The 16,866-nt window shown below is 41.3% G+C and overlaps 1 protein-coding gene across 1 annotated transcript in view; it reads left to right on the forward strand.

The window, feature by feature from the left end:
- The window catches only part of LOC121487030 (translation initiation factor IF-2-like), a 34,277-nt gene extending 19,623 nt beyond the window's left edge, over positions 1–14,654 (forward strand). The window contains exons 4-5 of the mRNA XM_041748500.1: positions 12,869–12,930; positions 14,416–14,654. Of these exons, the coding sequence (XP_041604434.1) occupies positions 12,869–12,930; positions 14,416–14,440 (87 nt within the window). The 3' untranslated portion in view covers positions 14,441–14,654. The remainder of the gene's footprint in view (positions 1–12,868; positions 12,931–14,415) is intronic.
- The last annotated feature ends 2,212 nt before the right edge of the window (positions 14,655–16,866 follow it).

Raw genomic sequence — 16,866 nt, forward strand, 5'->3', positions numbered from 1 at the left:
ACCTGCTATCAGAAGCTTGCTAACAATTTCTAGTGGCAAGAAAAGACCATCATTTTTCCTACAGCCTGGAGCAGAAATCTTCCTGCCTCTCCCCTGAGGAAACTAACCACCGGGAAGCCTTTTCTGCAGAACACCACCTTTTATCTGGGGAATGCAGTGTTTTTCTGATCACACCCTCTGTGAAGGCATTGGGTCCACCACAATTTTCCATTTATGAGTTTGGGTCAAGCAAAGCACCACACAGGTCAACAGAAAAGCCCCTTGTGAGGAGCAAGAGCAGGGCCGGAATGAAGGAGGGCCGCCTACACGTGCTGTTTGCCTCTACTCAAGGGCTGTAGGACAGGTGAGCAGTCCAGAGGGCTGGCTATTTTGGGTTCTGCCAGTTGGGGTTATTATTTGCCAACAGTCCAACTGATGCCAGTGGAACAGTGCTGCAGGCCAAACTGGGTTCTTTACAACTGTGTATCCATTGGGGGGAAAGGCTTCCAATACAAAGGATTGGAATGGAAACTTGATGTGCGATTTGCTGCTTCAGGCAGAGCTGGCACGGTTACCCAGACGAATGCGGGTGCTGAATGGCACCTAATTTACAGCAGGAGCTCGGCACTCTTCCTCTATTTGCTACTTCACTGGAACAAGGAGAGAGAGATATTAGGATGAAGAATGATATGCTATGGACACATAAACATGGAAGAGAGAGGGACACATGAAACGTCACTTATTTGAAAGTCTACTTTTGTCTCCTCTGTCCTCTTGCTCCCCAAAACACATGCCACATTATTTTCACTATCTGTGACCCACTCTAGAGCTAAGGCACCCGATGCTTCTGGTTTATCATTGAGCCCAGCCACATGAAGCTGCGACCTGCCATCTGAAGCAGAGTAACTGGTGTTAGTTTTACTGTCTCTGCTAAGAAGAGGGCATTGACATATCAGATCCCTTGTGATGGGTTGAATTATGTCCCTCCAAGAGATTCATTAAAGTTCCTAAACCCTGTGAGGTGACCTTGGGGGTTGCCCAGTTCAGGGTCACTGTGAATGTGACCTTATTTGCCAGTAGGGTCTCTGGAGATGTAATCAAGTGAAGACGAGATGATTTGAGGTCAGCGTGGGCCTAATCCAATGTGATTGTTGTCCTGACCAGAAGAGAAGAGCAGGAGAGGACACCATGTAACACCAGACATGGAGATTGGAGCTATGTGTCCACGAGCCAAAGAAATTGCCAAAGAGTGTCAGCTACTCCAAGAGCTAAGAGCTAAGGTGCGGGACACATTCTCCCCTCAAGCCTTCAGAGAGAGCATAGCCTTGCTGACACTTTGATTTTGAACTTCTACCCTCCAGAACCTTGGGAATAAAATTCTGTTGTTTCAAGCCCTCCAGGTTGTGCTAGTTTGATGCAGCAGCCCTAGGACACGAATACACTCTGCTGAAGAGTAAAGGCATGAATCTGTAAGTCCCACTACACAGAGGAAAAAGTCACCAAACAGCCATCCCACGTGGTCATAATGAACCCTGCCACCTTCTGCAGAGGAGGTGGAACTCTCCAAGGATTGGAGATATCTCCTCTAGAGGTGGCTGAACAAATGTGCCACTGGACCGGGGGCACTTTGAGGGCAGGATGCCCTTTGTTCTCTGCATCTCTCCTTCTGTGCCTGAAAACCAGAAGTGTTCAATAAACATGGAAAATACGAATTCATAGGACAGTATTTTCCAGATGAGTGATTAGCATTACTTTATGACATCATGGAAGTATTGACCATCCTCTTCTGTGAAAATATAAGTGGCAAAGAGATCACATCCAATGCCTTCATTGGTGAAACCCACTCTTAGATCTTGAAAGACACAACCTTGGGCTTCTTTGAGATCTGCTTTGGTCCCTGGCGCTTTTAAGTGGCAGATATAACCCCTGACACCTTTTCTAAAAGATCTGAAAATCCCACTGATATTATGATTCTGCTGCTAAGATGTGGCCTCAGTTTCTTGACTTTTTTTTTTTTTTTAAAGATTTTATTTATTTATTTATTTGAGAGAGAGAGAACATGTGAGTTGTGGAGGGAGGAGCAGAGGGAGAGGGCGAGAGAGAATCCCAAGCAGACTCCCTGCTGAGCATGGCGCCTGACATGGGGCTCAATGTCAGGACCCTGAGATCATGACCTGAGCTGAAATCAAGATCCAGACACTTCACACACTGAGCCACCCAGGTGCCCCTCAGTTTCTTAATTTTTAGGGCACAACGTGCTTACTCTCCATTTAAAAATCAGCCCACTCAAAATGATAACCTGCTGTTTTGTGCATGAATTCATCTTAAATGCCTTTTGAGGCTCTACGTGAAAGATACCATCACTAGCAACAACCAATAAATGAAATAAATACCAGATATAAAATCAGCCACATGGGCTCCTAGAGGGAAATGGAATGTATGGAGGTTTCATTTGCTAAAAGTCCAGAACTGAGGTATGTCTTAATGTTGAATGTGAGTGTATTTTATAAACTGTAAAAGGCTGTAAAGAAGTCAGTCGCTCTGACTATTATTTTTCCTATTCCATGTCCTTGATTAAATGACAAACCCAAAGAGTTAGTAATCAGCCTTTTCTCTTCCTTGGACTGTGATTTCTTTACCCATCAGTAAGTTATGGCTGATATCCCAAGATCCCAGCTAACTCCATTTTTTTCTTGTAATCTATGATTTTATCAGCAGAGGTGTATATATACCTAAGTTCCCGAAATATGAGAATACTTTTGGTGACTCTACTGGCACATAATAAATTGTTTTGCGTAGATTTTTCAGAATGTAAAGAGGGGAAGTAGAACATGAAAAAGTATCAAGCATTTAAGAAAATATATGTATTATTATAATAATTAAGATTCAACTTACCTAAAGAGGAGAGGAAGAGTATATTCATGATTCACATGAGTATACTCCATGCTCATTGTGTAGATTTTTAGAAGAAACAGAGGAGCAAAAGCTACCACAATACAGTTAGAAATCCTAGCTGCCTTTTAAATATAAACAGCAAACTCAATCTTTTTATTTCGTAAAAGAAAAAGTTGAACTGCCCCTAACTTCATTTCATAAACCAAATGTCACATTCAGAAATGACCATTGTTGAGTTTCTTTGGAATCAACAACTTTTTCTGTGGCTAACAATGTTTCTAGATATTCCTGATATCAGCTAAAATGCCGGAAAGAGCATGTAGAGATGCAGTCAAGAGCCTATTAGTAGAGGATTTTGATTTCAGTGGAATCAGCATTTCTTGTATATTTTATTTGCTTTTTAAAGACAGTAAGCCTTTGATTTGAGTGTGTGTTCTAGCCTTGAAATCAACTCCTTACAGAGAAATTCCTGGTTCTATGCGGGGTTCATCAGAGTGCCCTGGAACCAAAGGTCACAGGTCCCCAAATGTGGGCAAGGCAACACAGACCATTGATTATAGAGGAATCTCTAGGGTGAGTGCTCCCCAGACGCAGGGGAAAAACATAAAAGCAGGAGGAATTCTAAACTCTAAAGATGACAAATACTTAGACTGGCCCTGGCTAAAGGAAATGAGGCAATAGGGCTAAAAAAACAAACAAACAAAACAAAACAAAAACAAAACCCTCAAGCCTATCATTTCTCTCCATGACTTTCTTTAGATAGTCCTTACATGTTTTAAGAGAAAAATTTTAAAAATATTTTAAGAACTAAGTAACAAGAACTGTTAAACATGTTTATATCTCTTGCCCTGGTGATTCTGCCTCTAGATATTTGTTTTAAGAATGTATCAGAAGTGTGTAGAATAATTTTGAAGATGTATGTTTAACTGGCATTATTTGTGGTGTAGGGAAAGTGAGAGACAAGCTCAATGTACAAAAATAGGGAAAAAGCTAAATAAATTACAGTCCATCCATAAGACAGAATGTTGTGAGGATATTTTAAAATTCCTCTCTCAAAGATAGTTGTTTATAATGGAAAATGCCCAATCTGTAGCTCTCAAAAAAAAAAGGGCAGATACACAATCATATATTCCATATAATAATGATTTTAAATATTTATATATGTCCATGTATATATAAAGAGAAAAACTGGAAAAACACACCAACATGTGAACTACCTCTAAGTGGCAGGATTTGAGATTATAGGTGATTGTTTTCTGGTTTTTCAAGTATTTTAAGTAGTATTTTTTAAGTCCTTTAAGATTTTTCTACAATAAGCCTGTATTGCTTTTAATATCTAACTATTAACTTCCAAGGTTAGGATACTCATGGACCTTCCCTTAAAATGATAGTCTCCCCCCTGAATCAGAAACGTGGACACTGTGCTTGGGGTTTAATGTAGCGAGGTGGAGAATTATGATTCAATGCTAGATTTTCATACATAAAGACTCAGTCGCTGAACGGATATTTACAGGGCACACACTCATTCATTCAGTCAATCAATGCTTATGGAGCACTTGCTCTGTGCTGGCCACTGAATCACCCCCAGGAGCCAGGGCAACTCCAGTGGGGCTGGATGATGGTGAGAAGCTCCTACTCTGGGTATTCGAGAAAGTCAGAAATCACTGAGGAATGAGACGTTCCTAAAGGCTGGACAAATTGGCCCCAGCTGACTCCCTGGTCGTTGAACCTTTGCTTGCAAGCCTAAGACCCAGACCCTGCTGAGCATGGAAGCAAAGCATCCTGTAGGTTTGCGGCAGGATGTCATGGCTGCTTCCTCGCCTGCCCTCTTGTCTCAGAAGCTCCATTGGTCTTAGAGGCTCAGTCTGTTGTAGCATTGCACAGCTTAGTACTTTCTTAGCATTCTGTGTTAGTTTTGACAACTTGATATTCTGACCAATGGTTACCATATTTCTCCATATATTAGGTTGATAGGTTGACTTCCCAGATCAGCTCCACTCTCCTTTCCTTCCCTCTCTTTCCCCACCTCTTTCCAGGTTGCCAGCTTCTATTTTCCAGTTGCTTTATCTGCATTTTGGAAATATCTCGAAATAGGAGAAAGCAGGGGCCTGGGACCCCGTAGCCATCTCTGCACAATCTGGCCATCTCTGAAAAATCAGACTCTTGGGCCTTGCTATTTCTTTGAGTCACTGAGGATGGAGCAGAGGCAGCCCTTCATGCCCCAGAACGAAGGCTGCTGTGTGACTATCGGTGGCCTGTGCTCTGAGCACAGGGCTCAGGGTCACATACGGTCTGTTTGCAGGGAGCCCCACACTGTAAAGGGTAGATCTGATGGTAGACATCTTACTCACTTTCCAGAGAGCCTCTTGGTGAACAGGAAAACATGTAAGCAGGTGGTTTTGTGCTGCAGAAGCCACTCAGATGTGCCTTCTTCCTACATGGGCCACAGCCTTTCCCAGCCCCCATCCTTGAGTCCCCCAGAGAGGCTGAGTGCCACTCGTTAAAGGGCTCCGGCACACCCCACAATCTTGTCTTGCAGAGAGCAGGGTCCACCGCCCAGTCTGGGTCTTTACAAAGTGGCTATTTTTCCTGAACCTTTCCCTGCCCCTTGGGATAAGAGAATCATTTCCAAGGATAAACGTCTAAACCTCAATAGGAGATGGCATAGCCTAGTGATTAATAAGCACCCTTGTAAATCCCATCTCAGTTGTGCGTAAGCAGTGTGTCTTTCAAGAAATTTACTTAAGTTTCCTTGCAGAGTTGTTGTCAAGTGATAATTAGTGTTGCCCCTTGACCCAGTGCCTGGCTGATAGGAGGTTGGCAGTGAAGGTGGCCCTAATAGCGATTCCCGGTTCCCGGCAGGACCGCGTCCCTAATAAGGATGTGCACCTGCGCACCTGGGAGCGCACACACGTTTGGTGCATGGGAAGAAATGGAGGATGCACCTGATGAGGCTTGCTTGCAGAGCTGCCGTGGTTGGGGCTTTCTTTCCCTAGGGAAGATAGAATGTGCTATTTCTTACGTATCATATGGGGAGATGACTTCGATTTTTCTTTCAGCTCTTTGTCATTTGAAAGGGCATTTGGTGACAGTGAGCTGTTTTAGAGGTCTGTCTGTGAGCTGGGAAAAAGTAAAAATAAATGGGACAGTGAAATTTTGTTTGTTCTCCAGGAAAACCTCTTTTTCCCTCCCAACGGCCCTGAGAGTGTAATGCGCGTTCTGACATGCCCTCTCCTTACAATCCCTTCCACACATTTCTTTTCCCCCATTTCTTCTCCTTTTGAGAAATAAGATCTTTTGAAGAATAAGACAGTGCTTCACCTATCCAAATTTGGGAGAACCAAGATGATTCTTAAAAGACATGAACTAATACTAATCTCCTAATATGTAATAATCACACCCCTGTACATGGCACATGGTAAACAATGACGGTAACAATCCCAGCCTTCTTTGGGAAAGTAGCCATTCTGGAGGGCTGAGTTGTAAGCGATTGAAGGCTGTCCTTCCAAGCACCAGAAACTAACTAAATTAATTAATAAAATAAATTATTTTTTAAAAAAGGAAGGAAGAAAAAAAAAGATGTTTTGGGTGGAAAACTTTCTGAAATGTAACTCAATCTCTATTGCTTTCTGAAGGAGTCTGGGAAACTTATATTTAATACTTTTTTTCTCTTTTCTTGGTCTCAAAGTTATCATAATGAGAACCGATTCTAATGCTGTTGTAGGACAAAGTTATGTGCTTAGGCAATTTAGATAGGATGTTTGCCTGCTAAGTAGATGCAAATTACTTTGCCTTTTAGAATCCTTGTGTCTGCTTTCTTCTGTCTTTTTTTTTTTTTGTCTTCTTTTCTTCTTCTTCTTCTTCTTCTTCTTCTTCTTCTTCTTCTTCTTCAAGATTTTATTTATTCACGAGAGACATAGACAGAGGCAGAGACATAGACAGAGGCAGAAGTAGGTTCCCTGTGGGGAGCCTGATGCAGGACTAGATCCCAGGACCCCAGGATAATGCCCTGAGCCAAAGGCAGATGTTCAACCACTGAGCCACTCAGGTTTCCCCTGTGTCTGCTTTCCACAGTTTCCTATTTCCCTCTTCTGTGGGCTGTCACCATCACCTTTTGTCAGCATGTATGTCTATAGCAAAAGGCCTTTCTACTTCTAATTTCCTAAGTGCTAGAGAGGTGAAAGTGAAAAAATTATACTGGTTAAGGTTATGTGTGTGATAAGCATAAATATTTCCTGAGTCAGGACCTACAGGCTACTTCTTCTTACATGTATAAGAAAACTACTTCTCAAGTTGTGTTTTAATTTTAAAAAAGTCCCTGCTCCCAAGCTATTTTTTGGATAAGTGAGCTTATACAATGGTCAGTTCTATGTAAATAAAAAATATACAATATACTGTGGACCTACCCAGTCCCAGCTCTGTCAGTTATATGGTTATATGAGACCTGTTAGCTGTTATTCAAATGCTTGCATTCAGATCATATATTTCTTCGGTGCCCTGAAGTTTTGAAAATTTTAATAGCTCTGTGGATTGAACTGACATGAGACGAAGCTATTTCAAGTCTCCTGCAGTGATTTTTACATTCATAAAAATGTTCTCAATGTATCACAGGCACTGTTTGATCACAGAGAAATAATGTTCTCAGAAATCTAACTCAGGTGTGATCTCCTTTTGGGGAAAGTTTCCTCTTTTCTCCAATGCTCTTTAAGATGCATTTTCTATGACTGGCCATTTCTATTGGTCACAATTGGTAAGATTCTATTGGTCACAAATGTAACCTAGGCCATCGGCAGGATTTTCTGGCAGAAACCATCATGGGTATTAAAAGTCAGTGGGTTGGGAGCAAGAATCACCAGACACCATCACATTCGACTGTGTGAAGCTCCTGATTTACAATTTTGTCTCACTTCCTTGGGTTGTCTCCCATGTGCAGAAGTAACTCAGGAGGCTGAGGAAAACAGCAAATTGTGGCTGGGCCGACCTTCTAGAAAGGTCCACACAGTGGTCCCTGGACCCTAGGAGTTCTCCACTCCCCCAACACTGTTTATATTAGCTATCATGCACGGAACAGTCATGTGGTACACTTTGCAGTCAGCAAGTTTATCTTCTGTTAAAGTTTTACCAGTAGAAATCAAGTAGTATTTACCCCCGTTCCGCGGCAAGTCATGTGCAAACAGCACCTGTGAACATTTTCAGCACACATGCTGGACTTTCTCCTTCGTGTTTCTCATCACAACAAATGTTGGGGGGAAAGCCAACAATTGTCGAGACTCTGGCAAATGTGGAACTCCTCACCAGAAATGACTCACAATCACTGCTGTCAAGGTGCATGGGACTTTGCTTTTGCCGTCGTCAGAGCACCTTCGTTGGTTACAGACATTCGTCCTTACATAAGGCCAAACTCAGCACACCCATAAAAACTCTGAATGCTACTAACAGGTATTTCCTCCATGAAACAAGAGTACTTTACAGTTAGAATTTTTTTTTTTTTAAGTGTTAGCATTTAAGAGGATTCTGTAAACCAGATTTCATGGTACTTTCCCATCTTTTTATTTAATATTTATCTATCAGTCACAATGTGTGAAGGACTGCTTTTAGTGCTTTAAAACGCTAATTCATCTGGTACTCAAAACAACTTTGTGAGATAAGTCCTATTACCCTACTTTACATTTATGTAGACTGACACACAAAGAGATTAAGTAATTTGCCTGAGGCCACATTGTTAGTCAAGTGATAGAGCAAGAAGTTGAACCCAGGCCCAGACCAGGGCAAGCATAAAACCACTGTACTATGTTGCACCCTGCCCCCCCACCCCCTGCATGATTATAAGTATCGGTAATACTGTTCTTTTTTCCCCCAAACTGAACCAAAGTTGAGCTTTTACAATATCTACTGTATTAGCTTGCTAGGGTTACTGTAACAAAGTACCAAAAACTGGTCATAATTGCTAGCCATTAGTATGCTAGATATTATTACAAATCTCAAAATAAAGGTGGCTCAGTTGGTTATGCATCTGCCTTCAGCTCAGGTCATGATTTCAGGGTCCTGAGATCAAGCCCTGCATTGGGTTCCCCACTCAACAGGGAATCTGTTTGTCCCTCTCCTTCTGTTTCTCCCCCAGTTCGTGTTCCCTTTCTCAAATAAATAAATAACATCTTTAAAACCATGTCAAAACATGGGTCCCTGGGCGGCTCAGTGGTTTAGAGCCTGGCTTTGGCCCAGGACGTGATCCTGGAGTCCCGGGATCGAGTCCCACGTTGGGCTCCCTGCATGGAGCCTGCTTCTCACTCTGCCTGTGTCTCTGCTTCTCTCTCTCTCTGTGTCTCTTGTGAATAAATGAATAAAAAATCTTAAAAAAAAAAAAAAACATGTCAAAACAGGGGATCCCTGGGTGGCTCAGAGGTTTAGCTCCTGCCTTTGGCCCAGGGGGTGACCCTGGAGTCCCATGATTGAGTCTCACATCGGGCTCCCTGCATGGAGCCTACTTCTTCCTCTGCCTGTGTCTCTGCCTGAATAAATAAATTAAAAAAAAAAAAAAAACATGTCAAAACAAGCTCCATGTTCTTTAAGGAAAGATAACATTTAAAATGGTCATTGGCATAGCAAAGTTGGGAAGTTCTTGGGTATTTTTGGGTAGTTTGTTTGACAAAAGCCTCTCCAATTTGAAGCGGGTACTACAACTATAAGAAATAGTGCTAAAATCACTATTTTACCTTGATTTCTTCCCTTCTACTTCTTATACCAAATGTGAGGGTATGGGGAACTGTTCATCTATTATCTATTTATTTCTCTTTCTATCTATTATTTGTCTATCCCCATCTATCTTCTCAATAGACCACAGATTGAGGAGTGAAGTAGTCATCTTATTAGTTAATTGTTTTTTTGGCAAGTGTTTAGCAAGACTTCATTTTAGCTTTGTCATCATAAAATGTGTCCTTTAAGCTAACTGTAGAAAATATGAAGTCATATAAAGGGAAAGAGCTTTATGGCAAGAAATCTAAGATAAGCCATCTTTAATGACTACAAATAAATCCCAGGTTATAGTGAAAAATCAGTGAGATGTAGAAATAATAGGTGTGTATATATGTAAATGTGCAATATCCTATGGTGTCTGGCATGGAGCAAGTGGTTAAAAATATTAAAGGGGAGGCAGGTAGGCAGGCATGAGGTCCCAGTTTCTCCTGGCAAATGGCAGAAATTGACACCAGCAATGATTTTGGTCCCCACAATGATGAATCACATGTAACACTATAATTTTACTCCTCATATAAGGACAAATATTATCCTGCCCCTCCTAATCCTTATTCAGATTCTCCAAGTAGAGCATGTCTGTCTTAGCTGTATTAATCATTTCTGCAACTACCACTCTTAGCAGTGGAAGAACAACCTAGACAAATCCTGAAGCATCAGACAAGTGTGAGCATGAGTACTCACCATTCCCCTCCTTTCTTTTGGTTTTGAATGCCAAGAAACTTTAATACAAATTGGACACTAGTGAAGTGGAGTTGCCAGCATCATGCTGAATAAACCATAGCGATCCTTTGACAACCTTGGTGTTGTGGTCATATGGTTTTATATTTGTTCATGACAACTCAAAAATATGTGAGCCTTTACCAAATGCTGCAATTAGTTCAGTGCCCTGAAAATGATGGCTTTCTTTTCTCCTGGGTTATATGTGCCAAGTGCAGAACTGTCTCTGTTCTATTTTTCAATGAATGGACAGAAAAGTAGACCAAAAAAAAAAATATATATATGCTCTCAAGTTCCTCAGTATTTTGGGCAATAGCCAGGTAGTTAACTGTGGTGGAGCATAGTATTGTTTACAATTATTTGTTCCCTCTCCTTTATTTTTTTAAAGATAGATTTATTTATTTTTATTTATTTATTTATTTATTTATTTATTTATTTATTGGAGAGTTAGATAGAGAGAGAGAGAGAGAGAAAGCACACCAGTGGGGGGGAGGAGCAAAGGGAGGAGAGAATCTAAAGCTGATTCCATGCTGAGCACAGAGTCTGACACAAGGCTCAATCCCACAACCCTGAGATCATGAACTGAGCCAAAAACCAAGAGACAGATGCTCAACTGACTGAGCCATCAAGGTGTCCCTCTCTTTTATTTTTGTTTTATGATTTTTTACTTTTTTAACTGATCTCTACACCCCACATGGGGTTCAAACTCATAACCCCAAGATCAAGAGTCATGTGCTCCACTGAGCCAGCCAGGCACCCCTATTCCTTTGCCTTTAAAAAAGATTATAGGGATCCCTGGGTGGCGCAGCGGTTTGGCGCCTGCCTTTGGCCCAGGGCACGATCCTGGAGACCCGGGATCGAATCCCACATCAGGCTCCCGGTGCATGGAGCCTGCTTCTCCCTCCGCCTGTGTCTCTGCCCCTCTCTCTCTCTGTGTGACTATAATATATAAAAAAAAAAAAATTAAAAAAAAAAAAGATTATACATCCCTACCTATGTCAGAACCCCTTATAGTTCAAGTATGCTTCCCCCGCTCATTGTCTGGCTTGATCATATGATTGACTTTGAAGGACATGTGAATAGACATGATACATGCCATTAAAAGCAGAAGCTTTAAATGTAATTCTGTGGTTCAGCTTGGTCTCTTGCTCTGCTAACCCCTTCTAAGAGAACAGCATGTTCCAGATAAGGACTACTCCTTCCACTACAACCTGGAAAGAGAAAAAACATGGGACAGAGGCACAGCAGACCCAAAATCTATATGTATCATGAATGAGAAATAAACTACTTATGTAAATTACTGAGATTTGGGAGTTGTTACGTAGTGAAGCTAATAGTCACACAAGATTTTGCTGAGATTTGCATGAATAAAACAAGGGAGAATGTGAATGAGAAAAGATTACATTTCAAGCCAATGAGGACTACTTTATAGACATAAAAAAACCCAAAGTTTACATAGCATAGTATTTGTTGGAAGAAATTGCCTCAGAAAATCATGATGCCACAGATATATACCAAATGCCTGATGCGGGTTAAGGAGAGCAGATCTTTAGTATAGACAGAGCTTGTTTCAAAATTGCTGTTTTTTAGAATTTTTGTTTTATGTCTGCATATTTATGTGTATTTATGTGCATGTGTGTGAATACTCACACACAATACCATTTTTATTTTGTACTCTAACACCCAGTTTTCTGAGTTGTTGATCTTGCCAACAGAGGTTTTGTCAACATTTTCCAGGAATGTATGCCTGATTACAGATTATAGCTCTGCAATCCTGGAAGGTTTTTGATAAGTTTTTATTGAATATAATTTTTAGATGGAGAAAATTGGAGCACCATGACAAGACTGGAGCCCAAAACAATGCTTGTCATAGAGTAGGTGCTAAAAAGTACTTGCTTATTGAATGAGTACATTTTAAGACCATAGAGTTTAGGTAAGAGGAGGGGTTATCTTTGTAGTGAGGTTTGTTTGCTATATTTGTAATTATGAATTAATACCCATCTCATCTCATAAAGACTTTGGGCCAGCTCACTCTAGAAGACGTGCCTCATAGAAGTGATTTCCTTTTTCTTTTCCCGTTAGCCCACACAGAAAGGGGAATCATGGGTAAGAAGAAAATATCTAAAATGTTTTGAGAACTTTTGCGCTTTGTAATTATATTCTTTTGCCCTGTTTCTCTGCTTGTTGAATGTTTTTGGATTCTTGCTTTTCTCCCAATGATTGATTCAAGCCCACTATGATGGTCTTCTTGGATACCAATTCCTGTTCTTAAAAGGACATTTGTTGGAGGAACATGACTTGAGAGAACACATTCTTTGAAATTTTGAAGTAGGTGGATCCCAAAAGTATCCAAGGATCCATTTCATTTCAAGGAAGCACATAATTCATACAGCACAAAGGAGATAAGATAATTAATTGCTCCATTCCCATTCTGTCACCTATGGATTCTCTCTTCTATAAGATCAGACTTAGCCAATATGGCCTGTCATGCAGCTAATTTGTGGCTGCTTTGTTTGCTTCTCAGTGTGATTATGAAAGACTCATGAAGTCAGGAGCTGGGGCAGCCATCTTGCAATCATTGAAGAGGTAAGCCTGAAGACATAAGACAATAATGCTGAGGCTGGAGAAACCAAAAGATGGGAAGAAACTGGGTCCTCGGTACCAGCCTCTAATTTCACTAACTAGTCCTTGAACTCCTCAGCCCCCAGACTTCTTGTTATGCGAAGATGATAGGCGTCATTTTGTGTAGGCCACTTTGTCAAGTGTTCTATTCATAACACCTAGAGTCATCCAGAATGATACCTTGGCCTTTTATCCTTTCACAGATTGATTGTTGTGCCCAGACATGTCTGGCTCTCAGCAGAGGAGTTCACATTGAGCTTTTCACTACAGGCACCTCTGGTCTCTGTGAAGAAATACAAAACTGGGGTCCATACTTCCTGCTCCTTTGCTTTGTCTAATGTATTGGCCATAGTGAGCACTAAAGAGTAGCAACTGCTAATTTTTAAAAAATAGTGGCTAAATACATGAATATATACTTTTGAGACTATATAGATGCTCTTACAAAGAATAGTTAAACACCCTGGAGGATGGTCATACTCATGTGAGTCCTAGCTCTGCCCACCTCGACTTGGGCTAGGTCTCCCAGGAAACCATGGTGTCACCTATGTTGTGAACCTAATCCCATGATGTTGCCAAGAAGTTTACTTCTCTGCCTCTACCTTGCATGAGAGCACACTTGGCATCAGTAAGTTTCATCAATATAAAATAGTAAATGTGTTTTAATTAAATAAATTAAGTTGTTCGGAAATTGACCATAAAAACTAATAACAAACCTCCCATTTACCCCCAGCAATCATGTAGGTTTACACCTCTCCTGTTAGCAGGACTAAGAGCCCCAAGAATGATGGAAGCTGCCATTTCTCTGTCCAGATCCCCTCAATAATGTGAAGGTATTAGCTATGTCTGCCTAGTTCAGCCAGTCCCTACCTGAGCTTCTGTCTCCTTGTAGGTGCTAAATACCTAAACAAAGGTTGAATAAATTATGAGCCATAATGAGAGACCCAGGGCTGTGTGAGGGTCAGCCATATCAGATCATGGCAGGGAGTGCTCCTAGGGGTGTCCTGCTCCGTGAGTTCCAGGAAAACAGCAACAAGGATGAGTTAGTACATTATTGGCAAAAGGGCTTCGCTGAAATTTTGCTGTAAATTTGTTTGCAGAAAAGGCACTTGGGCATTTACTGTTAAAGACAGGAATCTGTAACATTAATTAGAACTTCCGTTTACTGAGCAAATGCTGTCTCAAACACTATGCTGTGTGATTTGGACATTAATTCATTTAATCCTCCTGACCATCCCACCAGTGCTGTGGTTGGCAGCCTCTTAAGATGTCTCCTGATGATACTCATCTCCTGACAGTCACCTCCTTGTATAATTCCCTCCCCTTGGGTGTGGGCTAGATTTATATACTCAATTCTAAAGGACAGTGTGGTAGAAACCATGGGATGTCACTTGCAAGTTGAGGTTATAAAAAGACTGGCTTCTAATCTTGGGTTCTTCGGCTGCCCTGTAGGGAGGCCTATGTGGCCAAGAACTAAGGGAGATCTCCAGCCAATGGCCAGTGAGGAGCTTCCACACACTGACATGGAAGAGGGGCCTCCCCCAGTCAAACCTTCAGATGGGACTGCAGCCCTGGATGACAGATTGACTGCAATCTCATGAGATACCTGGAGCCAGAAGCTCCCAGCTCAGCCATGCCTGGATTTATAACCCACGGGAATTGCAAGATAATAAAGGATGATTGTAAGCTGCTATGTTTGGGGATAATTTTTTATGTAGCAATAGATAATATAGGGAGGTACTAGTATTATTTGCACTTCACAGAAGAGGAAATTGAAGTTCAGAGTGGACAGGAAATGGTGGAGCCGGGATGTGGACTTACGTGGTCTGACCTCGGAGGCTACACGATCAATTACTAGAGTCAGTTTCAGTTGGTATTAATCATGTTGCTGCTGTTTAGCTGGGTCTGGTACCATGCAGAAGTTGGAAAAGCTAATGTGTCTCCTCCCAAACCAGATAAAATTTTTGAAAGATTCCAAAGGGGAAAAAAAATTACACAGCACTCAAGTGATGATAGAGCATTACCATTTAATTTCTAGCAAAGATGACCTCCCTGCCTCCCAGCCCACCACCTCAAAAATAATCATTCTGGCAGTTTCTTCTCTACCCCCTCACAATTATGCAAAATACAGCATGCATGAATGAATTTATACAAATTTCATAGAGTGTGTTCACACACACACACACACACACACACACACACCAATCTATGAGAAATTGAGATCACCATTGTTCCTGTTACCTATTGCTATGTAGCAAATCACTCCAAAATGCAGAGGCTTAAGGCAACAACAGCATTTTCTTATCTCCCTCACATGGTTTCTGAGGGTCAGGAAGGTGAGAAGGGCTTGGCTGTGGGGTGGACTTGGTGCTGTTTGCAGTAATGGCCAGACAAAGGCCAGGGTGACGGGGGGCTGGCTGGCTGCCCTCCCTTCCATGCTAGTTTGGTGATCCCAGGGCAGCCTGACTACTCACTTAGTGGCTGAAGGTTTCATGAACAAGAGTTCTAGAGACAAGGCAGAAGCAACGACACCTCTCATGACGTGGAGCCTGAATCACATATTGTCATTTCTGCCAATGCTGTCGGTCAGCACAGCCACAGAAGCCTGCCGGTTTGAGGGGGAGAAGGCATAGACCTCACCTCCCAATGGAAGGAGCGTCAAAGTATCTGTATACATATATGTGAATTGCCATAGTGCTACACTCCACTTCTCTCTAACTAGAGCAAGTACATACACCTGGCGGAGGGGGGTGGGGGGGAGTCCCTAGAATAATTTGAGGGGAGGGGCAGAAAAAAAAGAGAGCTTATATTTCTGTGTTTCAATTCACTCATTTTATCTGGTTTTTGAATCTATAAATAACACATATTTTGGGGAATATGCTCAAAAGTTTTTGCTAATGAAGTGCACCATTTAAGAACTTTGTCAGATATTGCTAATACCTTGTCCAGAGCCTGACTTTCATTCTCTACTTATTAAAAAAAATCAATGACCTCCCTCCCCCCTCATATCAAGATCTACCAATCAACTTAGAACCTTTTTCTAGAAACTTCTTCATAAAGTTCTATTTTCTGACTGGCTCAGTGGATCCCAGCTTTTTTGCCATTCCCAACAAGGCTACAATGTACATCCTGGTCCCATGTGTCATGTTATGATTTTGCCCAAGGTAGTTGTGGGCTAAATTCAAGCAGTGGAATTCCTGGATCAAAGATTATGTACATTGAAAATTATGATTGACATTGCTAAATTGCTCTTAGGAGAATCCTAAAATTGGCAAATGATCACCAGTTGACAGTCCTGGTAATAATATTTGCAAATACCTGTTCTTCCACATATCTTCACTGGCAGTAATTATTATAAAATTTTACAGTCTTTGCCAAGTAGGTGAAAAATGGTGTCCTGTTATCACTTGGATGTGCGTCTTCAATTTCAAGTGGAAGTGTTGGACATTTGTGTTGTCTTCTAAACTGCTCATTTATATTCTTTGCCCAGTTTTCTGCTGGGTTATTCTGCTTCTTCTTTATTGATTTGTACCAGTTCTTGGTAATTTAAGGAAATTAGTTTCTATTACATGTTGCAAATAATTTCCCTGTTCAAAAGTGCTTTTGTCACACAAAAGTATAGATGCTTTTATGGTATGGAATTTATGGTTTTTAAATCTATGGCTTCCTTGCTAGGTAAGACTTCCTGTACCAAGATGATCAACAATGTACCCATGACTTTTAAATCTTATGGTTTCAAATGTTATCTTTAAGTTTTATCCTCGAGGAGTTTATTGGGAGCAAAGAGTAAAGGACAAATCAGCTTAAGCTTAATTTGTTTTTCCAAATGGCCAACCATTTCCAAATGGTTCCAACACCTCTTTAGGCTACTTTACAGTAGGTCTTGCTACCTTTACCTGACCT

This window comes from Vulpes lagopus, chromosome 3, assembly GCF_018345385.1.
Source record: "Vulpes lagopus strain Blue_001 chromosome 3, ASM1834538v1, whole genome shotgun sequence".
Taxonomy (NCBI): Eukaryota; Metazoa; Chordata; class Mammalia; order Carnivora; family Canidae; genus Vulpes; species Vulpes lagopus.